This window comes from Ananas comosus, linkage group 7 (genome assembly GCF_001540865.1).
Source record: "Ananas comosus cultivar F153 linkage group 7, ASM154086v1, whole genome shotgun sequence".
NCBI lineage: Eukaryota > Viridiplantae > Streptophyta > Magnoliopsida > Poales > Bromeliaceae > Ananas > Ananas comosus.
The window spans coordinates 1,519,220-1,546,084 of NC_033627.1; the positions used below are offsets into that span (position 1 = coordinate 1,519,220).

The following is a 26,865-nucleotide window of genomic DNA, read 5'->3' on the forward strand; positions in this document are numbered from 1 at the left end:
GCATATTCTTTTTCTGATATATATTAATTTATTTTCATCAAAAATAAAGTATCAGAGAGTTGAAACTTTGCCTTTCAAATTTCTGCCCCACAAATCTTCTCGATGGTGCACGTTGGAGGTGGAACCCTAATGATAAGTTCACTGTCAAATCTGCGTACTCATTTCTAAGGTCTGGAGGTGTCAATGACGCCACAACGCTTGACATCTGGAGGCTGCCCATTCCGAACAAAGTCAAAATTTTTCTCTGGCTCGTTATTAAAAGGAGATTGCCTATCGTGGATAGACTGATCAAATGAGGTTGGTCTGGTGGGACTTATGAGTGTGTCATGTGTGGTGCCAATCTGGAGACAATCGACCATCTGTTGGTGAGCTGTGCTATTAGCAAATACCTTTGGGTTTCCCTTTTCGACGAGCATTGCGTACCTTCCCCTTCGGATGGCGTTACTACTATCTGGAAAGCGTTGCCGGGGAGGGGATCTCGATCGGACACTCTGGAGACCCAAATTTTGGTGGCAGCCATGTGGTGGACTTTATGGCACAATAGAAATAACGTTATTTTTCACAATCTTTAATTTAACGTTATCTCTGCTGCTCAACTCATTGGCGAATTGGCGAAGGAGTGGGCCTCCTTTTGTAAGGTTACATGCCGTCACCGTCAGTAATTTACTTTTGTGTAATTTTCTTTTCTATCTCGTTTTTTGCTTTCTCTCTTTTTTAACCGTGTATTTTTCGACTTTTCGAGATCTCTGCTGCCTCACATTATGTAGCTAAGTTCATTTATCTAATGAATTAAGCAGGTAGCGTGCTATCCTTTTCTCAAAAAAAAAAAAAAAGAGAAGCATAAAGCTTGATTAATAAAACACTTGCCTTTATTATTTGTTACTATTTACGGAAAGCTTTTTGTGATGTTATTTCTCGAGAAAAGAAACTCAATGCCGTTTCGATTCTGATTCAAGCACTTAATTCTGTAAGACATATCCAAAAAATGGAATTCATGCTCCTGAGCTAATAATGCCTTCTACTAAGTTGGTTGCGGTGGTCTTGGCATATGGACCCGATACGTGGCTGAAGAGGAGGCATATGCTGTGTCTTATTTTTAGCTACTATATTTGTAATTTACTAACTAGTCAAATTACTACATATAGTAATGCACTGGAGCTAGTTCATGCTGTTTTGGATTTATAAACAATTTCATATTAGATATTTTTAGAACTTGTGAAGGATTATGATAGGGTTTTGTTGCAGCATTTTAACATTGAGCTTTCATACATCGGACAGCATTTTAACATTGAGCATTTTAACTTGTGAAGGAACAATTTCGTTGAAGATGAATTGAGAAATCAACGGACACTTGATTTATCCCTTGAAAGCGCTCAGCTTGTTATCTATTTCACTTCTAACAAAATCATTTTTCATCTAGATTTAATTAAAAACAGCTATTTTAAATTCAAATTTGATTAATATTTTGAAGATCCATATTCGCTGACATTCCTAATCAGATCCATTAATAGCCCAGAATGTACAAAGTAGGATCCGTTCAGATCCAGGAAAACTGGCTTGTAAAGAAAAAAGACCCAAATTGAACCAGAACCGGGCCCATAAATTTAAGGGCGCTAAACTTATCCCATAACGAGCCCATCCAACGCGTTCCCGCTTCGTGAGTTAATGGCGCCACTATTCCCAAATCCTATTCCAACTCGGATTTCGGGCCGTTGAAGGGCTCTGATTTCCAACCTTATCCCATTTGAATTTCGGACCGTTGGCCCCACTAAGCCCTATAAGATCCCCCCACCGGCCCACCCACAGAGCGCCGACTCCTCCCCCATCTCTCCCTCTTCTCCCTCCCTCTTCTCCCCCTCTCTCTCTCTCGCTCTCTCTCTCTCTCTTCTGTCTCTCGCTCGCTCTACGTTCCCTATTTAAAATCCCTCCCCCTCTCCCCTCCATTTCCCTCGCAAACCCCATTTTCGTTTCTTTTTCCAACGGTGTGTGAGTTGGGGGGGCGGGGCGATCCATCGCTCTCGCGGGGCGATAATGAGCCTTTCGCCCCGGTGGGGAGCGCGGGTCGAAAGAGAGGGGTCGTCATCTTCGACATCACGCCGCACAAGATCGCTCTATGCCTCCTCATCCAGATCTTTGCCCCTTCCTCTCACCACGCCGTCCCCTTCCCCTTCCAATCCGTCACCATCAACAATCGCCTCGGCCTCCTCCTCTTCTCCCTCACCAAGGTAGCTCTCTCTCTCTCGCTCTCTCTCTCTCCCCCTCTTCTCCCTCCTCTTCTCCCTCTCTACCCCCTCCCCCTCCCCCCCCCGTCCCCCCTCTCTCGATCGCCTCTTCTCGAGTTGTTGTTGCCGATATTTGAATCCGGTTAAGGTTTGTGTCTCACCAAGGTCTGCTCTCTCTCTCTCTCTCTCTCTCTCTCGATCGCCTCTTCTTGAGCTGTTGTTGCCGATCTTCGAATCCGGTTAAGGTTTGTACTCACCAAGGTCTCTCTCTCTCTCTCTGGCTCGCTCGCTCTACCGATCACCTTTTCTTGAGCTGTTGTTGCCGATCTTGGAATCTATGAATCCGGTTAGGGGTTGTACTCATTTGTGATGCTGTTAGATACAATTCAGTCCGCTTCTTGGTTATTTCTTGATTTGATTGTTTTTTCAATTATAATGCAGCTAAATAGGGTTTCAGTGATGTTTTCGTTGTTTTTGAAGAGATAACGTTAGGATTGTTGTTTTGTGTTTTATTGGTTCATATTTCAAGCAATGTATTATGCCGCCGTGTGAAATTTGGGTAGTACTTAGATGCTTATATTCATCAAACACCTCTTGAGCGTTGAATTAGAGCATTGTCTCACGGCGCATTCTGATTTTGTCTCTCTCAGTTTGTTAAATTGTGGTATACCCGATGTTTTTTTTGTCTTGAAATTTAGTCAGGGTTTCAATCTTTTGTGCCGATGTTATTGTTGCTCCTTGCTCTTCTTGGGTAGCAATTGCTTCGTTTATTTTCCTTTTTGCTTTGATTTCAACTTGCTGGGTTAAGTGAGTTTGGTAAAGTCATCGGAAACTGAGGCTATGACGTATTTATGCTATTCGCAGAGGAAACACAAATCCTTATTCTTCCTGCTATCTGTTTTGGATACGCTTTTACTTTCTTCACTTTCGGTTTGTTAAATTTTGTTAAATTCTCTTATTTTAAAGTTTGAGCTCTATTCTTGAAGTCTAATTAGATCTCAATTTTTGGGGTGATCCTATCATTGTATGCCCTTTTAAATCTTTCTTATCAATCAATTGAAGTTTGCAGTCATGTGAGGATTTTCTGGAACCTCCTCTGGAAGAACTTATCAATCAATTGAATACTGTTGGTGGCTTAGTTAATAATTGGCTTGGTGAGCACTTGACAAGCAGCCTTTCAGCGCTATGCTCACCAGATGATCTGTTCAACTTCTTCGATAAATTGCGAAGTAAATTGTTTACTTACAATTGCTTACAAACGGAAATCTTCTTTCTTGTACAAAATACAAATCGTTGTTGAATAATTGTATGACTATTGCTTGTAGATTAATAAATGTGGTATGTTGATCAGGTGTGATTGCTGCCCCTGAAGGGTCAAATGTGGAGGATGATCAAATTTTTCTGGATCAGGACAGTCACCTGGGAGTTTTCCTGCGCTGTTGTATACTAGCCTTTAATATGTTAACTTTTGAGGTGTCACAACTGTACCTTTTTCCCCCTGCCCAGTATTATAAATTCTACAGATGTATTAGGTTATAACTATTAGTAGTTATCTCCAGAATCCAACCTGGCAGGTAATCTGAAGCAGCCAATTTACGTTGTACTGATTCAGTCATCTGCTATAGTGCTGATTCTCTCGCTGTCCTTTCTGAACCTAATATGCTGTGTACACTCAATTCCTGATGTAAAAACTTGAGTCAGTGTCTTATACAGGTCTTGGTAGAAATATCCTTTATTAAGATATTTACATACAGATGTTCTGTTGATTTGCCACAAGAAAAAGTTCTAAAGCCTCCGTTGATAATAAAATCTCCAAACTGGAAAAACTCCAGCATGCTTAGCAGTGCACAGATTCCCAGCTGCATGATTAGTGTGCCGGAACATGGTAAATAACATGCTGTGGGACATAGCGATGCAGTTTTAAGTTTCATCAGTTACCAGTTTTGTTATACATGTTCCATATTACACTTGCACTTTACTATGTTATTACTATTATGTAGTTTTAAAATTGTCTTATTTGAGTTATAACTCACTGAAATCTTCTTCCTTCAATTGTATATTTCAATTTCCAATTAATAGATTTACCAGAGTGTTTAATGCTAAAAACTTTTTATAATGAAAGGTCTTACATTTGTTATAAAAATCAGGGTGTCTGCCATCTTTTGACTAATCTTGCGGCGTATTGTAACTCAACTGATTCGGCGTACGAGTTAGCTGAAGGTGATGATTTTGGTAACGAGACAGAGATGCTTGACTCACTAGACACAGATATGGATCTTAGAACTGCTGTTTTTGGCAAGTGCACGCATGAATTTCAATCTGAAGCACATCCTGGAGAAAGTTCTTCATTAACTTTTCCTGCACAAAATCTCCTTTATGGTTCTGCTGAAGGTATAGTAGGTTCATTGCAACAATAACACAACTATTTCATGGCTCGATGAAAATTATAACGATGAATGAACACTATGCTGTAAATATAAGAATTATGATTTAATTCTTCATGCAATAGAAGTTTTGCCTTGTAATACTACCATCTTTCTAGTGAGTGTATTTCTAACTGTTATTTGCACTGGACAAGAGGGAAGCAGGGTGGTACAGAGGGAGGGAGGGAGGGAGGGAGGAAAGGTTAAAAGGAAGGTTAAGGTACGAGGGATGGAGGGAGGGAGGGAGAGAGGGAGGAGGGGAAAGGTACCAATAAGTAAAACTGTTACCTACAGGTTTTGTCCACTCCCTTATGCTGTTGTGATATGTTTGTACAGATTTCTTTCGAGGCTGCTTTGAGTGCACACTGCTTTAACTACAATTCTACCCAAATCACTTGTATGGTGTTGATAATACATACAGTATACTGATGTGCAAACTTGGCAGAGACTGTTAGCCAGCTGTCTGCTTTAGGCATTAAAGACGTAAGCTGTGTAAAATAACAATTCTGAAACATCATTGTCTAAGTGGAGCATCTCTTACACTTATTCTGCATTTGATTTAATGAGTAAATCATTTCTTCAATAGCTTACTGAAATGATCTTGAAAATTGATTTAATTTACTTAGATACCTTGCCTCTAGTTGCTTATTTTACGTAGATAATGATCCATCATGGAAAATTGTACTTGAAATACATATTTGCCTACATAAATAATGGTTAGAATGTTCTCACACTAACTAATTTGCTTTATTGCTAGATAATTATTTAAGAGAAGAGGATAATATAGGCGTATTACGATCAAAGTGGCAAGTAGAAGGATACCTCAATATGCAAGCTGATTATCTTGAGAAGTAAGTTAAGTTCAATACTTTCCTAGTGAATACATACCGTTGATCATGTAGTGACATGTATTCTGTACAGGGATGCCAGTTCATTTCCTTTGAATTCATTTAATGCTGTTCTAACGCAGCTTCAAAAGTTAGCTCCAGAGTTTCACCGTGTAAGTTGCAGGACTGGACAAGGATACTATGCTTCCTTTCCATCTCAATTTTTTTGTAAACATTTATGCCTTTCGATTATTGATTGGGTGCATCATACATTGCTAGTTTTATGTAGTGTAGTCTATTTGATTGTCCTGCAGGCTCGATACTTGCAGTACCTGAATGCTCTTCACCATGATGATTATGTTGCTGCACTGGACAACCTTCATGGCTATTTTGACTGCAGGTATGGTCTCGCATTTATAAGGCACAATAGTAATGTTAAGGTGGGTTTTGCCTTTCGTCTATGTCATTATTCTAAACTCTAAAAGTACCATTGGCATAGCATATATGACATCCTCTTTATTTTATTGACGATGAAGGTTTGTTTATGTTCTATAGCTTTGTGTTCTAGTCGATTCTTATTATTCCTAAATTTCTAGCTTTTGTCAAAATAACATACTTGCAACATAGTTGGGACGCATTTAAAGATGACCATGTCTATAATATCTGTTTTGTAGAAATAGAACTTCTATAATTAAAATAAATGTAAATAGCTGTTGCTATATATTTTTGTAGCAAGTCCTTTGTCCTGTTCTAATATCAATGATTGGTAATTGTTAAATATTTGAAACATTTGAAGTGTCCATATTCCAGTGAAGAAATTCATACAATATCAATTGTTTGCTTCGTTAGAGACTTTAAGAGTATTATCAAAGCTGGTAAGAGTGGATGCTCGCAGTTGATGATTTCTAACAGTATTAGACTGCAATGAAAATTTTTAAAGGTTACCGCAAACTAAATATTTGAACAGTTTGTAATCAGTGAGAAAGTCATAGATTTGTTCATAGTAAATTAATACCTTTCCACAAAACTAGCATTAGAGAGCCTATCTTATGTATTATATAACCAAAGAATCTCTTGGTTGTTATGCTATTCAAAAAATGTTGAAATGGATGGCTTTGGCACATTGGAAATCCAATATGATTATTGAAGTTATTCATACACTAGAGAATTCCAATGTGAGATATTACCGAGCATGGGAAACCTGCTCATTTATGAAGTGAAAATTATGCTTAACCTCTTTCAACAGAAATAAGTTCTGTTGATCAAAACACAATTCGTAATGGCATTAGATGCATAACTAGAATTAATTGGAAGCACGGCCTTTTAAAGAAAGTATACAACTTGAACAGAGATGCAAAATACCAAACCACTTGATTAAGAGTACCTTGCTTCAGTGCTGCAGCCTACACAGGCAACACCTACTCTGCAGGAAAGAGATGAATCTCTATCTATATGCACTTTCTCAAATACAGTAGGTAGTATTTGAATACTGCATGATTAACTAACTAATGGTTTTTGTTGAAAATGAAAAACTCCCACTAAATCCTTTCCATTGTTCAACTATTTTTATTTCTAACTTTATTCCTTGGATTCCTATAGTGCAGGGATGGAGGGGCTTTTTACTCGTTCATCTTCTCCTCGCTCTGATATTCTTGTTGGAAGATATGAGACTGCTTTACTATGCTTAGGCACCATGCACTCTCATTTTGGGCACTCTAAGAAAGCCTTAGAGGTGATTTGTGTGTGGAAATTTTTCTTGCTGCTCTCTCTCTCTGTGCGCGCGCGTGCGCGTGTTCTCTAGATTTTGATCATTTTTTTGCATTTGCTTTGTTTATGCGTTCGTTGTGTGCAGACATGCGTGTGTGCGTGTTCTTTGGATTTTGAGCATTTTTCATGCATTTGATTTGTTTTAACTTATTCTTGCTTTTTTGAACTCCAGGCTCTAACTGAGGCAGTACGTGTTTCTCAACAGGTAATTTATCAATGCTTGGTTAATCTGGTTTTGGCATAGTTTATTGGATTTATTCATGCAGGCATTCACTGTTAGGAGTTTTACACTGCAAGATACTTTATAGCATCTTTTTTGTATCATCTGTAGTCTCTGTTACTGGTTATGTAAAATGAAGTCAATATATGAACCTGGTGTCAATATTTGGTTATGTATGAGCCATGACTTTTGCCGTAGTGGAGCAATAAAGGAAGATCTGAGTATGAAGTCTATGCTTGTTCCTGTCGTACGTATCCTCTACGTTTCTAGTTTGGTGTAGTCATCTGATCCTCTCTGGAACTTTCAGACTCAAATTGGAAGCTAATTTTAGTCCAAAGTCTTAAGGGTGCCACATACCCCCTATAGGAAATCTGCAATCCTTTATAGGCTATTGGTTGGCCTCTCATTGACAAGATAAGCCTCCAGAACATAGCTGAATATAGCTGCCTCTTTCATTTACGAGGTATTGAACACCAAGTCTTTTGATCTTATCACTTATATTGGATAAAATTTTGGGTTTTGGCTCTTTTGTAGCCTTTGGTTTTTGGTTGAAATGGACTTGAGTTTCAAACTGTACAATAGCGTCAAAAGCTATCATTTACAAAATGATGATTTTAACGTGGGATGCCAACCTGGTTGGATTTGGGGCGAGTTTTCAAAAAATCCAAATCCAAACCTGACAACCAAAACCTAAACCTGAATTTGAACCCGACAGATTTTGCAAATCCATATTCAAGACCAAACCCGGCCAAAAACCTGAAACCCGAAATAATTTATTTCTCTTTACCATATTTCAAAGTATATAATATTAAAATTTAAAATTTCAAAGTACAAATTCAAATATAAATCAAATATTCATATTTATTATATCATGAAAAATCTATTTGGATTGGTGTCAGGTACAGACAAAATCCATGCCTCTTCGGGTTTGGATAAAATTTCGGATATCCATACCCATTGACACCCCTAATTTTAACTTTTATATGTATCATCTTTGTTGCTCATGTGTAATGTATACTAAATTATAAGTGGTACTTGTGAAGTTGCTTAACGAGGTTGTGCTCTGGATTGATAATTCAATCCCCATTGCAATATCTTGAATATGCTTCTGTACTTACACTTTCTGGACAGTATTCTCCCACTCATGAAACACAATTGTTGCATTTTGGTGAAAATTATCTTATGGCCATACTTAAAGATTTTGTTTTGTTTATGAGATTGCAGCTCTGACTGTGCCACTTCTTTTGCAGAACAATGATGATTCGTGCCTTGCCTTTACACTAGCTGCTATTTGCAATCTATTATCTGAGATTGGCATTTCAAGCAGAATTGAGATAATTGGTTCTCCTTTTTCTCTTGGGACTAGTACTGGTCTCGGTACACCATTGTCCACCCAGCAGCAATTACTAGTTCTTTTGAAACGGTCACTCAAGAGGGCTGATAGCCAGAAACTAACAAGTCTATTGGCCTTTAACCATCTTGCTCTTGCAAAATTTGATCTAAAGGTAAATTTATAGAAACTGCTTATAAATTTCTGTCTTTGGTGATATGATAGTAACTTCGGTAGTAAGTTTACAATTTACATACACTTCATCTTATCAATCAGTATGATTGGTATGATGAGAAGCACAAATTGGACTCATGGATTTTATGGGGTTACAGCTGATCAAGTTGTAGCTTGATTAAAATCCATAGGAAAGAAAGATTTTGTCAAAAGTGTTTGTTCTCAATTATCAAGAGTTTGATACTCAGGTGAGCAGGTGTACTGTTGTAGTTAATATGCGTTGTTACTGTTCCAACTGGTTCATCTTTTCTTTTTTCCAAATCATGTAGTTATTTGACTTTTCCTCCTTTCTGCATATGTTGGCTTCTCAGCACGTTAAAAGACCATTGCTGTCTTTTGGTCCGAAAGCTTCCACAAAGCTTAGAACATGCCCCATTGAAGTTTGCAAGGTACATGGGTAAATCTCTTTGGCTTATGCTTCTAGGTTAATGATAAATAGAGGGTATCTTCAGATTTTGAAGTAGTTATTACTTTTGATGTGTTCATCTTGCAGGAGCTACGGCTTAGTTCTCATGTGCTGACTGAATTTGGATCAGATGGCTTATCATTGTTAAGTGATAATGGTGTTTTTAGCACCTCATGGACTAAGAATCTTGCAGCTGTTAATAATTTGTGGCTTGCAGACGCAATAAAGTCAAAATGTTCATCCGTAAATGATTTTGACATATTCCAGTTTCTTGCACAGCCAAGTCCTGTACCTAGGTCTGTTCTACAATTAGCTGGTTCATCGTATTTGTTAAGAGCTACTGCTTGGGAACATTATGGAAGGTACATTCCTGTTCTCAAAATAATATTATCGTGATTGGCTCACATATGGCATCCGTTGTTTTAACTATCTCATCAATTAAAATCTTTTGTTATTACATATATTGGTAAATTTTGTTAGGGATCTCTCTTCTCATGGGAGATATGACTCATGTTGGTGCCATACTATATTAGCTGATCCTTTGGTGCCTATTTTACATAATCCAATAATACCATAGATTTTCACTTGTCTTCCTTTTCTTTCTCCCTCTTCAGTGCCCCACTGGTTCGAATGAATGCGTTGGTTTATGCAACCTGCTTTGCCGATGCTGCAAGGTAAAAAGATGCTGACCTGTTTTTCAATTGTTTCTGAACAGTTTTACACCTTTACTATTATTCTGCTTTGTTCTCATTGAAGTCATCCAAGTGATTTGGATGTTTAGGATGAAAATGACATTGTTTTGGTGTTACAGTTCATCAGAGTTGTCACTAGCGTATATGAAACTAATTCAACAATTGGCATGTTTCAAAGGATATTCAGGTCAGTTAGTATGTGATTAACGTAATTTTTGCAATATGCATTTTTTCGTCTCCCTGACCTGTATTATTACTGTTCTGCAACTGCTCTGCGTGGTAGTTTTCTGCATGAGTCTTGAGACTTGCATCAATATTTTTTCCTCTACTAGAAAATGATGGACTAAAATGAAACACTTTCAAGAGTTTACGATCTCAAATTTTTTTTTTTTTTTTTTTTTTTTTTGAGAGATAGGTAGCACGCTACCCGCTTCGTTTATTTCATCTAGAAATAAACTAAGCTGGAAATGTGAATCAACTAGGATTCGAACTTGGGACCTCGGGTACCAACCACCAAGCCCTTTGCCACTTGCTCTAGGGACGGTCGGTTATGATCTCAAATATTGAACTTGAAAATTTGAGGGCTGAAATGGAACTTGCTAAAATTTTAGGGATTAGTGCAATTTATTGTATAATTAATCATATAACATGAAATGCTTTTCTTTCCCCCTTTCTGCAGAAGCATTTGGTGCTCTCAAGCTTGCCGAAGAAAAGTTCCCATCTGTATCAAAATCACGCATCCAGCTACTTAAGCTACAGTTGCTTCATGAGCGTTCGTTACATCGGTATGGTTGTTGAAGCTTTTATTTGGCTTATTGATTACTTCCAAATTTGCCATTATACACTAAATTGAGTCTAATCCAGAGGACATCTGAAATTTGCTCAACAAGTTTGCGATGAGTTTGGTGTTTTGGCATCATGTGTTAGTGGGGTAGATATGGAGCTGAAAACAGAGGCTAGTCTTCGCCATGCTCGAACTCTACTAGCCTCTAACCAGTTTAGCCAGGTTCAACATTTATTTCCTTGTCAACTTTGTCTGGGACCCTGCTTTTTTCTATTCACAATTGCAAAACTGACAAGAATGTCTTACCCTTATCCTCATGAGTGATTTTATTTACCAGTGTAAATCTAGTTAATTTCTTACAAGGGAAATTTAATTTCCAGGCAGCAGCTGTGGCTAATTCTCTTTTCTGCACATGCTACAAGTACAACATGCAGGTTGAGAATGCTACTGTTCTTCTATTACTTGCTGAAATACACAAGGTAAGAGAAAATGGTCATTGACGCTCTCTTTCTTCCTTCCATCCGTCCTTTCTTTCTTTCTTGTATTCTTTTTTCATTTTTTTTATGAGCTAATGGGGAGTATGAACTCCCTACCCAAAGCCTCCCTCTGCCTTGACATTGTGGTACGAGCTGCTTGCCTAGCTGTTAAATGTTGTTGCCAATTTTGTTTCATGATGTCATTATTGTTATTTTTAAATTTTTTCCATAGAAATCAGGCAATACTGTTCTTGGGCTGCCTTATGCCTTAGCAAGTCTGTCATTCTGCAAATCGTTCAACTTCAATCTACTCGAAGCTTCTGCTACCCTGACACTTGCTGAATTATGGTTATCTCTTGGACCGAGCCATGCAAGGAGAGCCTTGAGTCTTGTGCATCGAACTCTTCCAATGATTCTTGGTCATGGTGGACTAGAGCTGCGTGCTAGAGCCAATATTGCTGTAGCAAAGTGCCATTTATCAGATCCAATGTTTTCAAGTATATATCCTCTTTTCCTTTTAGGTAGTGTCTATGACCATTGTACCGTATTTCCACATTTCGTGATATTCTAACCTTTTCTTCCCCCAGTTTTTAAAGATCCCTCTATTGTGCTGGATCCTCTAAGTCAAGCAGCTGAAGAACTGCAAATCTTAGAGGTGAGTGACCCTTGGCTGCTTCAAGCTTTGGATGAGATTCTTTCTTGTTTTTTTAGTGAGTTGTGACTGCCATGAGACGGTAGTAGCTCAATTGCTAAATAGTAAAACTAAATTTCCGTTTTCTATGTAGTATCACGAAATGGCGGCAGAAGCATTCTATTTAATGGCTATGGTGTACAGTAAAATTGGAATGCTAGGCAAAAGAGAGGAAGCTGCAGCATCTTTCAAGAAGCATGTTTGTGCTCTTGAAAACCCAAGGGATGAAGAAGACTCACTTGCGTACATGTTTTGAGAAGACCATGCATTATTTATGTTCCATATATTATTTTATTTGGTGCATATTAATTCTGTGCTCTTAAATGGCCTAGAAATCAGCAATAGCCATTAACCCTAGAGGTAAAATTGCTGCTGCTCCCCTTTCTGTGCTCTTAATTTTTGGATACATGGATACATGTTACGTATGCTATCTTTTGCAGCTGAGCTAATGATTTTTGGTACTTGTGGTTGTGGATAGGTTGCAGCAAGTGAGATGCAATTGGTATGGTTCCACTGCACTTTCATGTGTGACAGCATTTCCTCGCTGCGCCTGTAAGTTTCAATTTTCTTGAAGTCATTTTCTAACTATACTTCTAATTAATTATGTTGTTTGTATATTATTTTGCAATAGTCCTGCCTTTTTTTTCCCCACTTTAGCGAATCCTAAACCACAGAGAGAAACATCAACAGAAAATGTGATGGGACAGTCTACATACTAATAATTAGACAAAAACTTGATCATTCGAATTATGGAGAAGAAACATGAAGATCAGCAATAAACAATGTCCAAACTAAATATAGAAGAGAACATGTGGAGAATTACATGATACAACTCCCAACCTAATTACAACCCTTCGAACGCAAACAAATCAAAGCCCCAATGCCAAAAGAAAAGAAAAGAAAAGAAAAGTAAATATAGAACTAGAACATATAAAACCGTAGGGAAAATCTATCACCAAACCTCTCAATTTCTCTGCACCCAAGCTCCAAACCTTTAATCTAAGCTTAAGGAGAACATCCACAGCTTCGGCAGCTTTTAGCTTCAATCCGACAACTTTGCATCTGCAGACTGGGTGCACAGGGAATTTTTTATAACCATGCCATTTGACCATCCGCCTAAGAATAGGATTGATCTTGGAGGATTTGTTAGATTTATAATTATCTCAATTAGAATTTGAATTAATTTAAACTCTATCAGTAAGATTGGGTACATTCTTAGCCGAGCTTGTACGGCTGATTAGTGAGGACGTGTGTGGTTTGTTGGCGGCCATAGATTTTTGGATGTATGTAAAGAAATCCCCAGCTTTTGTACCGCTGAATCAGCTGAGATTAAAAATTCCGCTCAAAGTCAAAATTTTCAGTTGGATCCTACTGCGCAAAAGATTACTTACTGCCGACAGGTTGATTCGCCGAGGGTGCCTTGTGGATCAGCATTGTATTTTTTGTGCGGTGTTTTCAGAAAGCTGCGACCATCTTTTCCGTGATTGTGTTTTCGTCAAATTCCTCTTAATTAGTGTGGGAGGCCCTGTTGTAGGTGAACCGCACTCCGGGGATGTTCGGTGTTTATGGAATGAGACATTGAGCATCCCTACTACCGTGTTAAGATCTAAATGCTTAACCCGTTTAGTGGCAAGCTGGTGGGTTGTCTGGACCGAGCGCAATAACACTATCTTTCGTGAGATACCTCCCAATGCTTCTAGGGCTCTTGAACGCGTTGTTGCATTGACGAAAGATTGGTTAGATGTTCCTTGAGTCTTCTCTCGGCCGTCCTGCTCGCTCCGTCCTGCTTGCTCCTTCCTTTGTCTTTTTTTCCTTTTTTCTTAGCTCTTTGCCCGTCTACATCGGCTTGACGGTGTGTGTAGGGGTGTTTACTACTGGTTTTTGGGTTTGGTTTTTGGTTTTAGTTTTTTCTTGTCGGTTTTTTTAGGAGGCTCTAGCTGTCTCCAACTTGTAAGCTTAGTTCATCCTACCTAATGAATGAAGCAGGTAGCGTGCTACATTTTTCTCAAAAAAAAAAAGAATCAGCTGAGATTTTATTCTCAATAGCACATCTAAGGAAAAGGGAATCGGGGAATGCCAGAGACATTCGAAAGGAAACTGAAGGTCTCTAGGATGATGAAGAGAAGACCAGACAGGGAATATTGAAAAATCGCCTTTAGAAGTGTGAATCCAAACAAGATTGTCCGCCTGCTCTGGCTGTTTAATCGTGGGACCGTCGAAGGATTTCTGCTACTACATCAGGTAGGTGGGTATACTTAGGTCTCTTCGAGCTTTTGCTGAAGAGATGGATTTATAATAACAATGCAATTTAATGCTTCTACTGTGAAATAGTAACAATAGGTATGAAGAGATGGATTTATAATTAAAAAACAATTTAATGCTTCTATTATGAAATAGTAACAATACGGTATCAACGATTAGCATTAGAGCCCGTTGCTGATTCTTAACCGGAAATCCATTCTTATTCATCCTAGGGGTGGAATGAGGGAAAGGTTGAAGAGGAAGGCAAATGTTTCCTACCTAAGCAAATTATGCAAAAAGAGGTAGTACAACCCAGCAAAAATTCTTGAGATTTCACAAATAAAACACCCTAAAATATAACAAAAAGCTATTCACGAGAACTTATCGGGGCAGTCGATCTCCAACCACATAGTTGTGTTGTTCTCTGGCTTTTAGACATTATTAAATCCTTCCTTCTGATAATGAGCGGGAGGTGTCGATACCATAGCAGCTGATGGTGGCACCGGAGTGCTGTAGACTTGCGAGCGCACTTCGGCGTACATCTCCTCCCTTCCCTTCGCCTTACCGAGGAAGTAGCACCCGAAGCCAAGCAAGATGGCTAAGAGAATAAGAGGAAGAGAGAAAACAACAACAAATCCCATCACCTTTTGTTCTCTACGTATGAGAAACAATTGTTTTAGTTGAACAAGGAAAGATCTCTAGAACCAGCTGCGAGGAGAAGTGGAGGTTTCAAAGGTAGTTTTCATATTAACACGCAAACATGCATATAAACAGACGAAATACAGAAGGAACCTTCGTTAGAACGGTCCAGAAGGATGTTGTCCAGGTCGACTCTCTTAGGCCTGCATGGCTCTGATTGACCGTGCGGCTTTACTGAACTTGTTGCCACCTGGCATGCTCCTCCATGTTGACTTACCTTTTTAGTAACAGTTCAATTTGGATTTAATTGCTCTATGTGATTATTGGACCTATTGCGACTAAACGGCAACATTGAAATTGCAACAATTTTTAATATAGGGTGATTATTGACATAGAGAAGTGCATGCTTAGGTGAGTGCAGTAGGTGTTAACAGCCTAGTAGGCCCAGCCCTCTAGTACCCACTGTAACCCATCAATTGTAGAAAGTTGTTGGGCCGAGATGTTGTTAAATTAGTGTGGGCCAAGTACAGCCCAATTTAATTCGGAATTCTTTTTCCCCTTTTTTTTTGAGAAATAGGTAGCACGCTATTCGCTTCGTTTAATTTATTTAGAAATAAATTTAGCTAAAAATATAAATCAACTAGTATTCAATTTTGAGATTTTTGATATCAACCACCAAGTTCTTTGCTACTTACGCTAGGGGCGGTCGATTCAATTGCAGATTCATATAGGTAGAACTTACTCACCTTAAGCTCGGGCCTAGACATAAGTGGGCCTTAGCCCGGTCTGTTGACACTCGTTCGAAACGGTGTTGGCATGAATTGATTTGTCAAGCACTCCGAAACTCTTATTAGATGAGCCCAGTTCACCTGAAGGGTACACAAATAAAATAAAATAAAATTGAGTGCCCAAGCCCATCCGTTGGTCACTTTTTAGATAAGAGTTAGTCATAAAATAGCGGTGGCAATCGCTGAACGAATTTTGAATTGTGGTTTCATACGTTCCAGAGTTCAGCATCTCTATGAAGGTCTATGACTCAATGTGAACATGAACACGATTGTCATTCAGATTGCAACTCAAGAGTCAGGAAATTGGATAAATATTTGTGGATATTTATTGGTGGTTGAGTCAATAAGTTGACTTACTAGGTGGGATCTGGTGAAGCCTCCTCGACCTTTTGAGTACGTAAGGTTTGGTGTGGGTCTAAACTGGTCGTGTTTTTCCCACTGACCTGATGGGTCTAGTTTGGATTGAGCCTTATCAAAATCCTTAGTTACGGGAACGCTTCTAGTTTTCGATCAGCTGCTTATGATCTTTATTATCTTAATTCGAACAAGTTCTGCACCCAGCATCTAGTAATGCTGCAGAGGGCTCCTTAAACTTATGCTCGGTTCAATTAACTCCGAGTCTCAGACATTTTCATTTGTTCGTAAACCTTTTCTTCTATAGAAGAATCACATTACAAAATGGGCTGTTAAGTATTTTTGGTTCCAAAAGTACTTTTGGGGTTTCAGAGCGTATCATCAAGCAGGCACTATAAAAGCCGGTAAATGGAGAACTTGTATCCCGTTAACATATTTGGCTTCCGAAGAGTACTAGAGGAATAGAGTTGTTCTTGGAAGGACAAATACATTAGAACTTCCGTCAAATGTTCTTAGAAGGAATAGAGTAATTTATTTAATTTTTTTTTTTGAGAGATAGGTAGCACGCTACTCGCTTCGTTTTTTTATTTAGAAATAAACTTAGCTGGAAATATGAATCAACTAGGATTCGATGGGACTTCGGATACCAATCATCAAGTCTTCTGTCACTTGTCTTAGGGACGGTCGGTGAATAGAGTAATTTATTAAGTTAACAAATTAGCTAAGGAACCAGTCGCTTGGTTTGACGAATCTTTATGCTAGTACAAAATTCGGTTCCGTTGATATTACTAAGGAATAAGAAAAATTATTTCAGCAGATTTACTTCTATAGATTTATTATTATTATTATTATTATTATTATCAGTTTATATCTCAGTTTTTTTGTGACTTCGACTTTGTTTGGGATTGCGGGAAGGTTGCGTTACGTGCGGTGAGAAACGACGATGAAAAAATATTCTGTTTATTTTCGTACGTAATATTGCGTTCCGCATATTGCGGTTAGTCAGTTACGATATATTTTCTACGGTCCTATAGGAGAACGCAGAAACATATTTCTATATATATTTTTCTCACCTCCATTCTATCTAATAGCGTTAGGTTCATCTCAATACTATACTAAGTCTTAGTATATATTTTATTATTATTGCTATTTTACTAAACTATAAAATAATTCTAATTAATTATTAATCTTATAAGAAGTGTACACAGTATTTTCTTTGCTTCAGCTAATTAAGGGCATTTAAGCATGCCATCGAATGGTAAGGATAGTTGAGCTACAGTAGTGGCGGACGTTTCTAGTCTCCCACCTCAAAGCTTCGAGTCTCTCGAAAACGAGAAGTTCTACACTGTCACGCCTGCTCCACGTCATCAATAATAAATTAATTATATTTCTTTTTTTTAAATAAAAGTATAATAAAAATATTTTTTTACAATCATGATAGAACATATATCTTTAAAATGAGTTATTTGATTGATTTGTGACGCCACGTCACTAATATATCCGATGTATTCTAAAATTTTTTCTCGAAAACCTATTTTTCTGTGGCAAGAAAACAAAGGAGTAAAAAAGGAAAACAAGGACAAGTCATCTGCCAGTCAAAGAAGGGGCGCGACCATTAACGTGGATGTTATACCTCCGAGATCACGAGTCCCCAGCTAACGAAAAAAACCGACCCAAACGAACACCTAACCCTACCCTAGACCCGAGCACCTACGCTGCGCCTCGGGATGCGGTCACCCTTGGGGTCGTTCTAAGCCCTTTGACCGGACACGCGCATCCAAACCGCTGTCGCTGCATTTGTTTCAAATTTTCAATATACAATTTTAAAATTATTTTTTTTTTCCATTTCATTTATTTTATTTGAAAATAAATTTAGCTGGAAATGTAAATTAACTATGATTCGAACTTGGATCTCGGGTACCAACCATTAAGTTTTTTTGCCACTTGCGCTAGGAACGGTCGATAATTTTAAGGAGATATTTGCGCGTTGCAACGGATCAATTATACAGCAAATAAATATAAAAGACTGAAGAAAGAATAAATAATACAAGAATGTAAGAAGCCAAAGAATAAAAAAATAAAAATAGAAAAAGCTGAAAAAGATGAAGTAGCAGTTACCGTAAAATATGAAAAAAAAATGTAAGAAGAAGAAAAATAAGAATAAAAGTTATGTTGGCTTAAATGAGTCAGCATCCTGCCCTGTGGCGGGAGGCCATGTGGGCCGAGTCATGTTCGAAATTGCGTGAGGCTAGGTTGGGCCGAGTCATGTTTGAAGTTGCGTGAGGCCAGGTGGGCCGAGTCACAATCGAGACCCGTGGGCGCTGTTTCTGTACGCTTTAAGTGAATTGGTTGCGTATTTTTAACAGCTCGAGCTTTTGGGATTAATGGTTAGCGCCAACGATCCGACAAGTTAGGGGTGAAAATGGTTAGGATAAATTTCGATACCGGATTCGATAGAATGTGAATATAATTATCAAAATTTAGCATTCGTTATATATTCGAATCTGAATTCGTATTTGAAAAAAATTTAAAAATATATAGAGGTGAATATGATTTTTTCCTAAATCTGATTATATTTGACTGTTGTCATTTCTAAGAGATAAGAAGGATATTAATATATATTATAGGAAGGATAAAGTTATTTTCTATTGTGCTTTTCATTTATTTAAATATGAATTTCATATTAAAATTATATTTATAATTATTAAAATATTAAATTTTATTGAATAAAATATAGGTATATGAGGTTTAAACACAAATAAGAACTTTTAATTGCATTGTGTCTTTTATTTGCATTATTTTTAGTTTATATTTATATATACATTATTAGTATATTTTACTATCTGAATATAAAGTCTGCTTAGATTTAAATCTAAATCCATTTTAAGAGGATGTAGTCTCAAAAGTTTAGCATTGGACATATATTCACAACGTAAAAAAAATGGATGCGGATAAGGTTTTATCAAAAATCCAACTTTATTGGACCATTTCGCTCTAATAAAAAGCAAATACTATAAAATTAATAAATTATATTGGTAGAGCAATAAAAGTATAATAAAAAAAAAACCAGTAGGAGCAACAGAACTAACATAGTTAGTAAATGAAAAAAGAAATATTCTATGAATCAATTATAAAAGTAAATTTATACACCACATTTCTCAAATCTTATTATAAAATTTTAAATTATGTAAATTTTATATATAGTTTTTTTATATGATTTGAATTGTATATATTAAATATAAATTTTGATCTTATAATATTAATATTTTAAAATAAATCATATAGAAAAAATAAAAAAAAGAAAAATTGATGGAGAAAAAAAGGGGGAGAAGTGTGTTGCAAAAAAAAAAATGTCAGCATGAGATGGAAAAAAAAAAAAAAACATAAAAAAATATTAAAAATCTCAGCCCAGCCCCTAACTCCTTGTGAAGCATTGAAGATTGAACCATTGAAGATTATTATTATTATTATTATCATCTTCAATTTCAAGTTTATGTTAAAAATGAATGAAATTCCGTATGTAGACAAGCCAATTGAATCGAAGACAGTTAAAATTTTTTAAGTAAATTGTAAAATTATATCAAATAAGATACTTAGGCTTGGTTTGGTATTGAGGTCTATCTGATGCTGTTAGATAAAATAGAGTTAGAAAAAAAAAATAGGGATAAGTGTTTTCCGGTGGAATTGCAGAAAATATATAATAACGGAGTTATCGTAATATGCGGAACGCAATATTACGTACGAAAATAAATAAAATATTTTCCTCTCGTACTTTTTTACCGCACATAAGGTAATTTTTCCGCAATCCCAACCGAAGCTTTAGTTATCCAAATAAGGTCTAAAGCTGTTAGTTATATTGCTTGTACTAAGATTATTTTTTAGTTATTTTATAGTAAATTGATTTTCTCAGTAATTTGAAATTAGAGTCAGGTTAAAGCTCCCTCTATTTCAAGTGGTTCATTTAAAATAACTTTTAATTCTTAAAACCTGATAATCGAGAATAGCTGATTGAATCTAAATATCAAAATTAGTAGAATATAACATCATTAGTAATTTTATATTCAATATGATATATCAATGTTATACAATACTATCTAAAAGATAAATGTAGTAAAAAAAAAAAAAAAAAGCCTGAAAAGTCTTTAACATAAATTACCCAATACCAACAAAGAGTGTACAAGCACAAATGCCCCAAAATTGATACTAGATGATGCCGTTACACACAAATAAAATTATCTCATCAAATGTTCTTTTGGCTAGTGTTTGGTTAGAGGTTAAGGGGTGGAATAATCCTTTAACCTCCAATTTATTTCCAAACACATCAAAAAATGGGTGGGATTAGCAAATAGCCAATTTGGGATGGAGTTTGCTAACCCCACCCCACTTCACTATTCTAATCAAACAAAATACTATTTTACCCACTATTCTTCTTATCCCACCTACTCTAACTAAATATTATTTTTTTTAATCATGAACTAACTTCAACCCCCAATCAAACAAAAAAAAAAACTCTAATCTCATTTTAATCCTAAAATTAATCTTATTTTTGAAATAACTAGTTTTTTTTAAAATCCGATTCAAACAGTAGCTTGGTGTACATATTGATGCGCTTAGTATCTTACTGAGAAAACCCACCATCACGAAATACGGAAAACCTGTACGGTTTCTTGGATTGGTTGGGTGGTCCAATAAATATAAAGTCCTTTAGGAAGCGAATGTTGCAACATAGCTATCACGTGATACCCAGATTCCATTCTTTTTTGCGCCCCCTACTCGGAAAAAGAAGCCGATCGGACGGTCGAGATCGTTTTTCTCTTTCCCCACCTGAAGAGTCGCTCCCCTTCGTTCGTTTCCGGTTGTAAACGAACCGAAGAGTCAGGGGCATGCTCGTCATCTTAAGGTTAATTGTGTTATGAAATATAGTAAAATAAAATAAAATATTTTATTATGTTAATTCAGCAGTAAATTTTATTAGAAATTTTTTTTCGAGAGTAATAAATTATAATAATCATCAAAGAGGCTTCGATGAGCTCTTACCATTCCAGCGTGATTAACTTTTACACAGCTAGCGGTAATATAAAATTTAAAAAGAAAAAGAAAAAGAAAAAGAAAAGGTTAAGGCCCAAAAAAAAGAAAAGAAAAAGGGACACTACATTCCCGAAATTGCCCTTCCTCGGTGAGCACACTCGCGCCCGAGTGACGACCGAGTCGCTTGCGCGGGTTAATAAAATGTACACACACGCACACAAACACCGAGTCCGAGTCCGAGTCCGCAAACATCAAGCCGGGTTTTTCAAACCCGGGAGTCGAAGCGGGCCGGTCGAGCGCGCACGCGCTCACCCGTCGTCCAAGTAGCGGAGGAGCTCGGCCTCGGCCTCGGCCTCCGCCGCGGCGGGTCGGTGGTCGTCGGCGGCGAGAATGGCGTCGAGGGCGCGGCGGAAGAGCGGGGCGGGGCAGGGGATCCGGAGCACCCCGCGCTGCTCGTACCCGTACTCCTGCGCCGACCTCCGCAGCATCGCCACGAACACCGGCCGGCTCAGCAGCTCCGCCCGCACCACGAACCGCTCCATCTCCTCCCCCACGTACACCGGCACGTGCCCCTCCGGCGCCCGCACGTGACCCCCCCGCCGCTCCTCCTTCCCCCCCGTTCCCACCACCACTCCCCTCCCCTGCCGCTGCTGCTGCTGCGACGACGACGAGTCCGCCACCCTCGACAGCCGTCGGATCATCTCCCTCATCAATCGAATCCAACGGCCCAGGAAAAAAACAACAACAGCAGAACAAAAAAAAAAAAACGACCGGAGGAAAATACCACTACGGTGGTGGTGAGTTGGGTGGAGGAGGAGCTTCTGCGGCGTGCGATATTTATAGCGGAATTTAGAGGATTATTACTATTTTTTTTGAAAAAAAAAAATAACACGGAAAATGAGAAAAAAGAAAAAGGAGGAGACGGTACAAGTGGGAGTACATGGCAGGTACGAAATGTAATAAAAAAAAAAATCGAACACCAAATCAGCGATTCCGCTGCAAGTAACCGAACACCGTACAACCGTATCCACCAATAAAATCTAGCCACGTACGACACTATCGCCGCAGAGTGAGAGTAAAGGAGATAAAGCGGCACGATTCTTAGCGTAACGCTGCGTTGTGGCGCCAATCGCGCCCGGCGCGACACGTGCCGTTTCCTTCGGCTGCTCGTAGCCAAGGAAAAGTCGTAGGTCGTATACTGCATTAGTATAATTGCACGGAGACCCCTCAACTATACTTTTTCCTTCTTTAATGGAAGCAACTGTAGTCTTTAACGTTAACACTTTCTTAGCTTATGATTTTTTTTTTTTAACAAAAAGTTTTTGTTATTTTAATAATTTCAATGGCTTAACAGTAAATAAAGGTGTTAAAGTTGTGTGTGTCGGAAAGCGAATAGTACTATTAAACGTAAGTTGAGGTGCCTTTTTCGAGGCGCCCTGTAGTACGCTTTTACCTTCGTCAATTAAAACAAACGGGTCCACCGGACCATGTGACTCGGGCCTATTTCGGGTCGGACAAACGGGCCCATCCGGGCCACCGTGAATGAGATTGCCATCACATGAAGGGACCAATTCCGACTAACCACACCCATACATATCTCGGTCGTGGTCCACGTGGGCCTCAAAATACACCCAAATGTGACGCATGTGAACGTGACTAGATGCTGTTCTTTGTACTGGTGTTCTGCTGTGAGCTTATCGCAAGCCTATTCAATGTTCTTAATTTGCCGTTGTTGGGTTCCACCCACCTACTTGCGTAGTATATTGCCATGAGTTTTTTGACTTTTGAGTTCTAGAATACAATTTATTAATTAATAGAGGGTGGATTAGATACTGAGAAAGAATTAAGGAGAATTAGCCGTCCGAATTAAGAACAGGTGATCTGCTGTGGTATCCTGCTCGCATTGCAGTTCACTAGTAGCTCTAATTAACCACTGCTTATGTTATTTAAATCAGATTCTAGAACTAATCTTGTTGCAGTTGTGTATATCTATGTAGGACCTGGAGTGGCTGTATCTAGTAATTAAGTAGGAATTATGCTAGCCAAAAAGACACTGTTCATCATGGATCTTATAGGGCCCTGCTGCTTCGCCAATAAATGCAGTAATGCACTTGGCAATGGGTGAAAGGACATCGAAGTTCCTTAGATATGTTTCTATTAGAAATGGATCTCCTAGTACCATCACCCTCCTTAAAACAACGTATCAATAATGAGATTTAGCACAATTATCAGGTTAATTACACCACACGTACTAAAAAACACGTACGGATACATATTGTTGGCGTCATAAAAGTTGCGCGATGTGGTGAATCAGGATGCATTATGAGAATAACTCCTGAATGTAGGAATAACTAACATATGGTGCGCTAGGAGCGGAGAAAAGTGTACCTAAAATCGAAAAGCAGTTGAATCTTATACGGTTAGGATCGGCAGATTGTGACCCACAAAATCAGAGATGTGGCCAATCATGAGTAATAACCGAATAACAACAGACAAAATTATAAAATAGATAAGAAACGCCTGACATAGGGATCTTTTTTCCATGCGAACGTGAAAATCATTTATTTTTTTCTTTACATTTTTCGCTTTTTAGGAGTAGTTTATTTGTTATCTCTTTTTTTTTGTTATATTTAGTGTTTTTTCTATGAATAGTTTTTAGGTTAGTATTTCCTCTGAGATCATTCGCCATAACAGCGCATCCTTTTCTATAAATATTTTCTAGTTTTAAGCACTATATAAGCATTTCGGTGCTACAGTCGAACCTAAAAATATTGTGCAGTTTCTGGACTCGACTGAGCCAGCTGAACTGAAAATACTGTATAATCTTTGAACTCGGCCGATCCGATCCATCATCCGAATCGTTTGATTCAATTGCGAGCGCTAATTTTGAGGATCATCATCAGTTGCCGCTCTACCTTCCTTGCGTTCTTTCCGAAGGAGGACTTTTGACCAAGACAGTGGCCAAGAAAATCTACTTGCAGCACATACTTTCCAGTAATACTACAATTTTTTCATCATATCATTCTTATCTATTATAGATGCTGGCACTATAATTTGATTGATTCATGCACGTGCTGTTATCCGGCACTCTAGAAAAACGACATAATGTTGTACATAAAAAAGTATTTATGTTTACATTTAGTCTATAAGGCGAAAGTCGGATTAATTCAAATTATAATCGAGTACCACGAGTGCTTTGTCTATACGTTTTAATTTTATTTGGTTGGTATTAATGATCCAACAAATAATATTGAAGTCAAATTACGAATTCGATTCTCAAATTTTCATATACTGTAAAGGTGAAGTAAAAGATTATTGAAGGATTATAGTTAATACGAACGATCAACAATATATATAGAGAGAGAGAGAGTCTGGCTACTATACTATCGATAGTAGCAAGCTCTTGATACTAACGAGTTTTCTGCTATTAGATCTACCCTTTGATACCGACCGTCCCTAGAGCAAGTGGCAAAGGGCTTGGTGGTTGGTACCCGAGACCGAAGTTCGAATCCTAGTTGATTCACACATTTCTAGCTAAGTTTATTTCTAAATGAAAAAAACGAAGCGGGTAGCATGCTACCTATCTCTCAAAAAAAAAAAGATCTATCCTTTGATTATTTTTACCCATTAGATTATACTATTGAACTAACCATCTATTCAACCTTAGGGGACCTCTATTATCCTAACCGCACATCCTTTCATACAATGGTCGAAAACTCGATAGCACCAGGCACTTGGTACTATCAATAGCACTAAGTCATTGGTGCTATTAGGTTTTTGGCCCTTGAATGAAGAAATGTGCAGTTAGTATAATAGTGATCCTCTAGAGTTGAGTGGGTAGTTGGTTGATTAGTATAATCTAACGAGTGAAAATAATTAAAATGGTAGATCTAACGACGAAAAATATCAAGCGCTTGATACTATCGATTGGTCATCGGAGGCCTCCGTGCTATCGATAGTATACCAGTCTAGCTCTCTCTCTCTCTCTCTCTCTATATATATATATATATATATAGAATTGAGTTAGAATACTTTTAAAAGCACTAACCCCTTGGTGCTTCTAAGTTTCTAGCCCTTGGATCTACTCCTTAATTACTAATACTTCTTAGATCAAATATTATTTCATCTACCACCACCTATCATCACCTACCACCATCATCATCTCAACCCTACACCTCTCTATCCAATGGTTAAAAATTCAAAAGCACCACCTCCTTGGTGCTTTTGAGAGTATTAATTCTAGCTCAACTCTCTCTCTCTCTCTCTCTCTCTATATATATATATATATATATATATATAAGATACACCAAATTTTCCGGTACTCTTTGGCTTCCGTAGAGCAAATGGGTACGGTGTGTGGATTGCATGGATGGGCCCCGTGGTTTGCTTTGCGTTTCGCGCCGTATTTCCGACAAAAGGCGCAAAGCGGGAAAACACGTAAAGAGTGCGGTTAGTGTGTTTTTTTGACCCCCCAGTGCGGAAATCCTTCCCGTCACTTTCGGCATCGCATGTGGTCTGGAAGGTCCCACGTCCCCCTCAAATGACCAAAATGCCCATAACTAATGCCAGCACTTTTCCTTCCTACTTTACAATATATATTATCATCATTATGTCTAAATTACTAAAAAATAAAAATAAAAAGTAAAACGTAGCATACCTATAGATCATTGTAAATCAGCTATTTTAAAATTTTAAGTTTTTTATTTTCAAATCTTTCAATTTGTTTAATTTGAGTCAGTCAACGATATTTTAATTTTAAAATTTAAGCTAATTGATTATTTTAATAAATTTATAGTTCCGAGAATTTTATAAAATATACTAATCAAATCTGTAAAGAAAAAATAGCGCATTTAAATTTTGAAATCAGAATGTTGTTGATCGACTCAAATCAAGTAAATTGAGGGATTTGATATATAGTAAAATCAAAATTTTTAAAGATTGAATAGCTTACTCAAAACGGTTTATAATTTAGACAAATTCGATACATTTTTTTCAAAAAAAGGTAATTCTTGTATTTTTGTTTTCCAAGTACCTCCTTGTATCATAAACTACTGCAATTTTAATATAAAAATATGATGTGCTCAGATGGATCGCATCTTTGATAATTTGCAGTACTGGTCATAAATGTCTGTCGTATTAGGAGATACCAAATTACTTCATCGACCAATTACAAGTTCGATTAGTGCAAAAACTTATCTACAAATATTTTTTAAAAAACTATTTTTTATGTTAATCATCTTAAAAGGAACTTTTATAGCGTTATGTATAAAATAGTACCGTTCTTTAGTTAGACACTTTTGGTTGTGACATTTTTTTTTAATTGGCACTTTAGTTGTGTACTATGATCATTAACTTTGTAGGACAATAATCTGTCAAAAAAAAAAAAAACTTTATAGGACAATAACACAAGCATAAAAATAACGGTAGGGGTATTTCTGTAATTTCATCACAGAGGTATGGGCACTCTGGTCAATGGCGAGGATAACGCTATCACGAAAGAATCCCAACCGTCCTCTTATCCCTCGGGGAATTAAACGGCCCATCATGATTATACTACCATCGTGATTACACTAGTACCCTAATATACATTGAAATAAATTATTTAAAAATATATATTTTTTGCTATAAATATTTTCTATTATAATTTCAAGTTAAGAATTTAAATTTTTTTTCCTCATTGTAGCATATCCGGATGTCTCTTTTTGCGCTTGAAATTATGCTTTTTACCTATCAAATAGTATAT

At 37.5% G+C, this 26,865-nt stretch overlaps 2 protein-coding genes across 8 annotated transcripts; one reads left to right on the forward strand and one right to left on the reverse strand.

Annotated features, from left to right (window-relative positions):
- Nucleotides 1,942-24,231, forward strand: LOC109712895 (anaphase-promoting complex subunit 5). Of its 7 annotated transcripts, none has more exons than XM_020236696.1 (22): nucleotides 1,942-2,225; nucleotides 3,285-3,451; nucleotides 3,574-3,695; nucleotides 4,370-4,613; nucleotides 5,403-5,496; nucleotides 5,567-5,645; nucleotides 5,787-5,872; nucleotides 7,072-7,204; nucleotides 7,412-7,444; nucleotides 8,710-8,964; nucleotides 9,335-9,412; nucleotides 9,517-9,791; nucleotides 10,044-10,103; nucleotides 10,241-10,308; nucleotides 10,801-10,906; nucleotides 10,986-11,127; nucleotides 11,286-11,384; nucleotides 11,614-11,878; nucleotides 11,969-12,036; nucleotides 12,167-12,432; nucleotides 12,551-12,624; nucleotides 23,902-24,231. In XM_020236696.1, exons 1-20 carry the CDS (start codon nucleotides 2,032-2,034, stop codon nucleotides 12,326-12,328), a joined length of 2,730 nt encoding a protein of 909 aa, XP_020092285.1. In that variant the 5' UTR covers nucleotides 1,942-2,031; the 3' UTR covers nucleotides 12,329-12,432; nucleotides 12,551-12,624; nucleotides 23,902-24,231. The 7 variants fall into 7 exon arrangements, with proteins under 7 accessions (XP_020092285.1, XP_020092287.1, XP_020092288.1 ...); XM_020236698.1 differs by lacking the exon at nucleotides 23,902-24,231 and adding an exon at nucleotides 14,801-15,256; XM_020236699.1 differs by lacking the exon at nucleotides 23,902-24,231 and adding an exon at nucleotides 14,804-15,256.
- On the reverse strand, nucleotides 21,094-22,337 carry LOC109712897 (auxin-responsive protein SAUR71-like). Its single transcript, XM_020236702.1, has one exon. It carries the CDS (start codon nucleotides 21,830-21,832, stop codon nucleotides 21,431-21,433), a length of 402 nt encoding a protein of 133 aa, XP_020092291.1. The 5' UTR covers nucleotides 21,833-22,337; the 3' UTR covers nucleotides 21,094-21,430.

Excerpts from the sequence above, each read along its gene's own strand:
- LOC109712897 (XM_020236702.1), bottom strand. The coding sequence starts at position 21,832 with ATGAGGGAGATGATCCGACGGCTGTCGAGGGTGGCGGACTCGTCGTCG.
- LOC109712895 (XM_020236696.1), top strand. The coding sequence starts at position 2,032 with ATGAGCCTTTCGCCCCGGTGGGGAGCGCGGGTCGAAAGAGAGGGGTCG. Across the intron at positions 9,792-10,043 it reads GCTTGGGAACATTATGGAAG|TGCCCCACTGGTTCGAATGA; the intron begins GTACATTCCTGT and ends CTCCCTCTTCAG. Across the intron at positions 11,128-11,285 it reads CCTCTAACCAGTTTAGCCAG|GCAGCAGCTGTGGCTAATTC; the intron begins GTTCAACATTTA and ends TTTAATTTCCAG.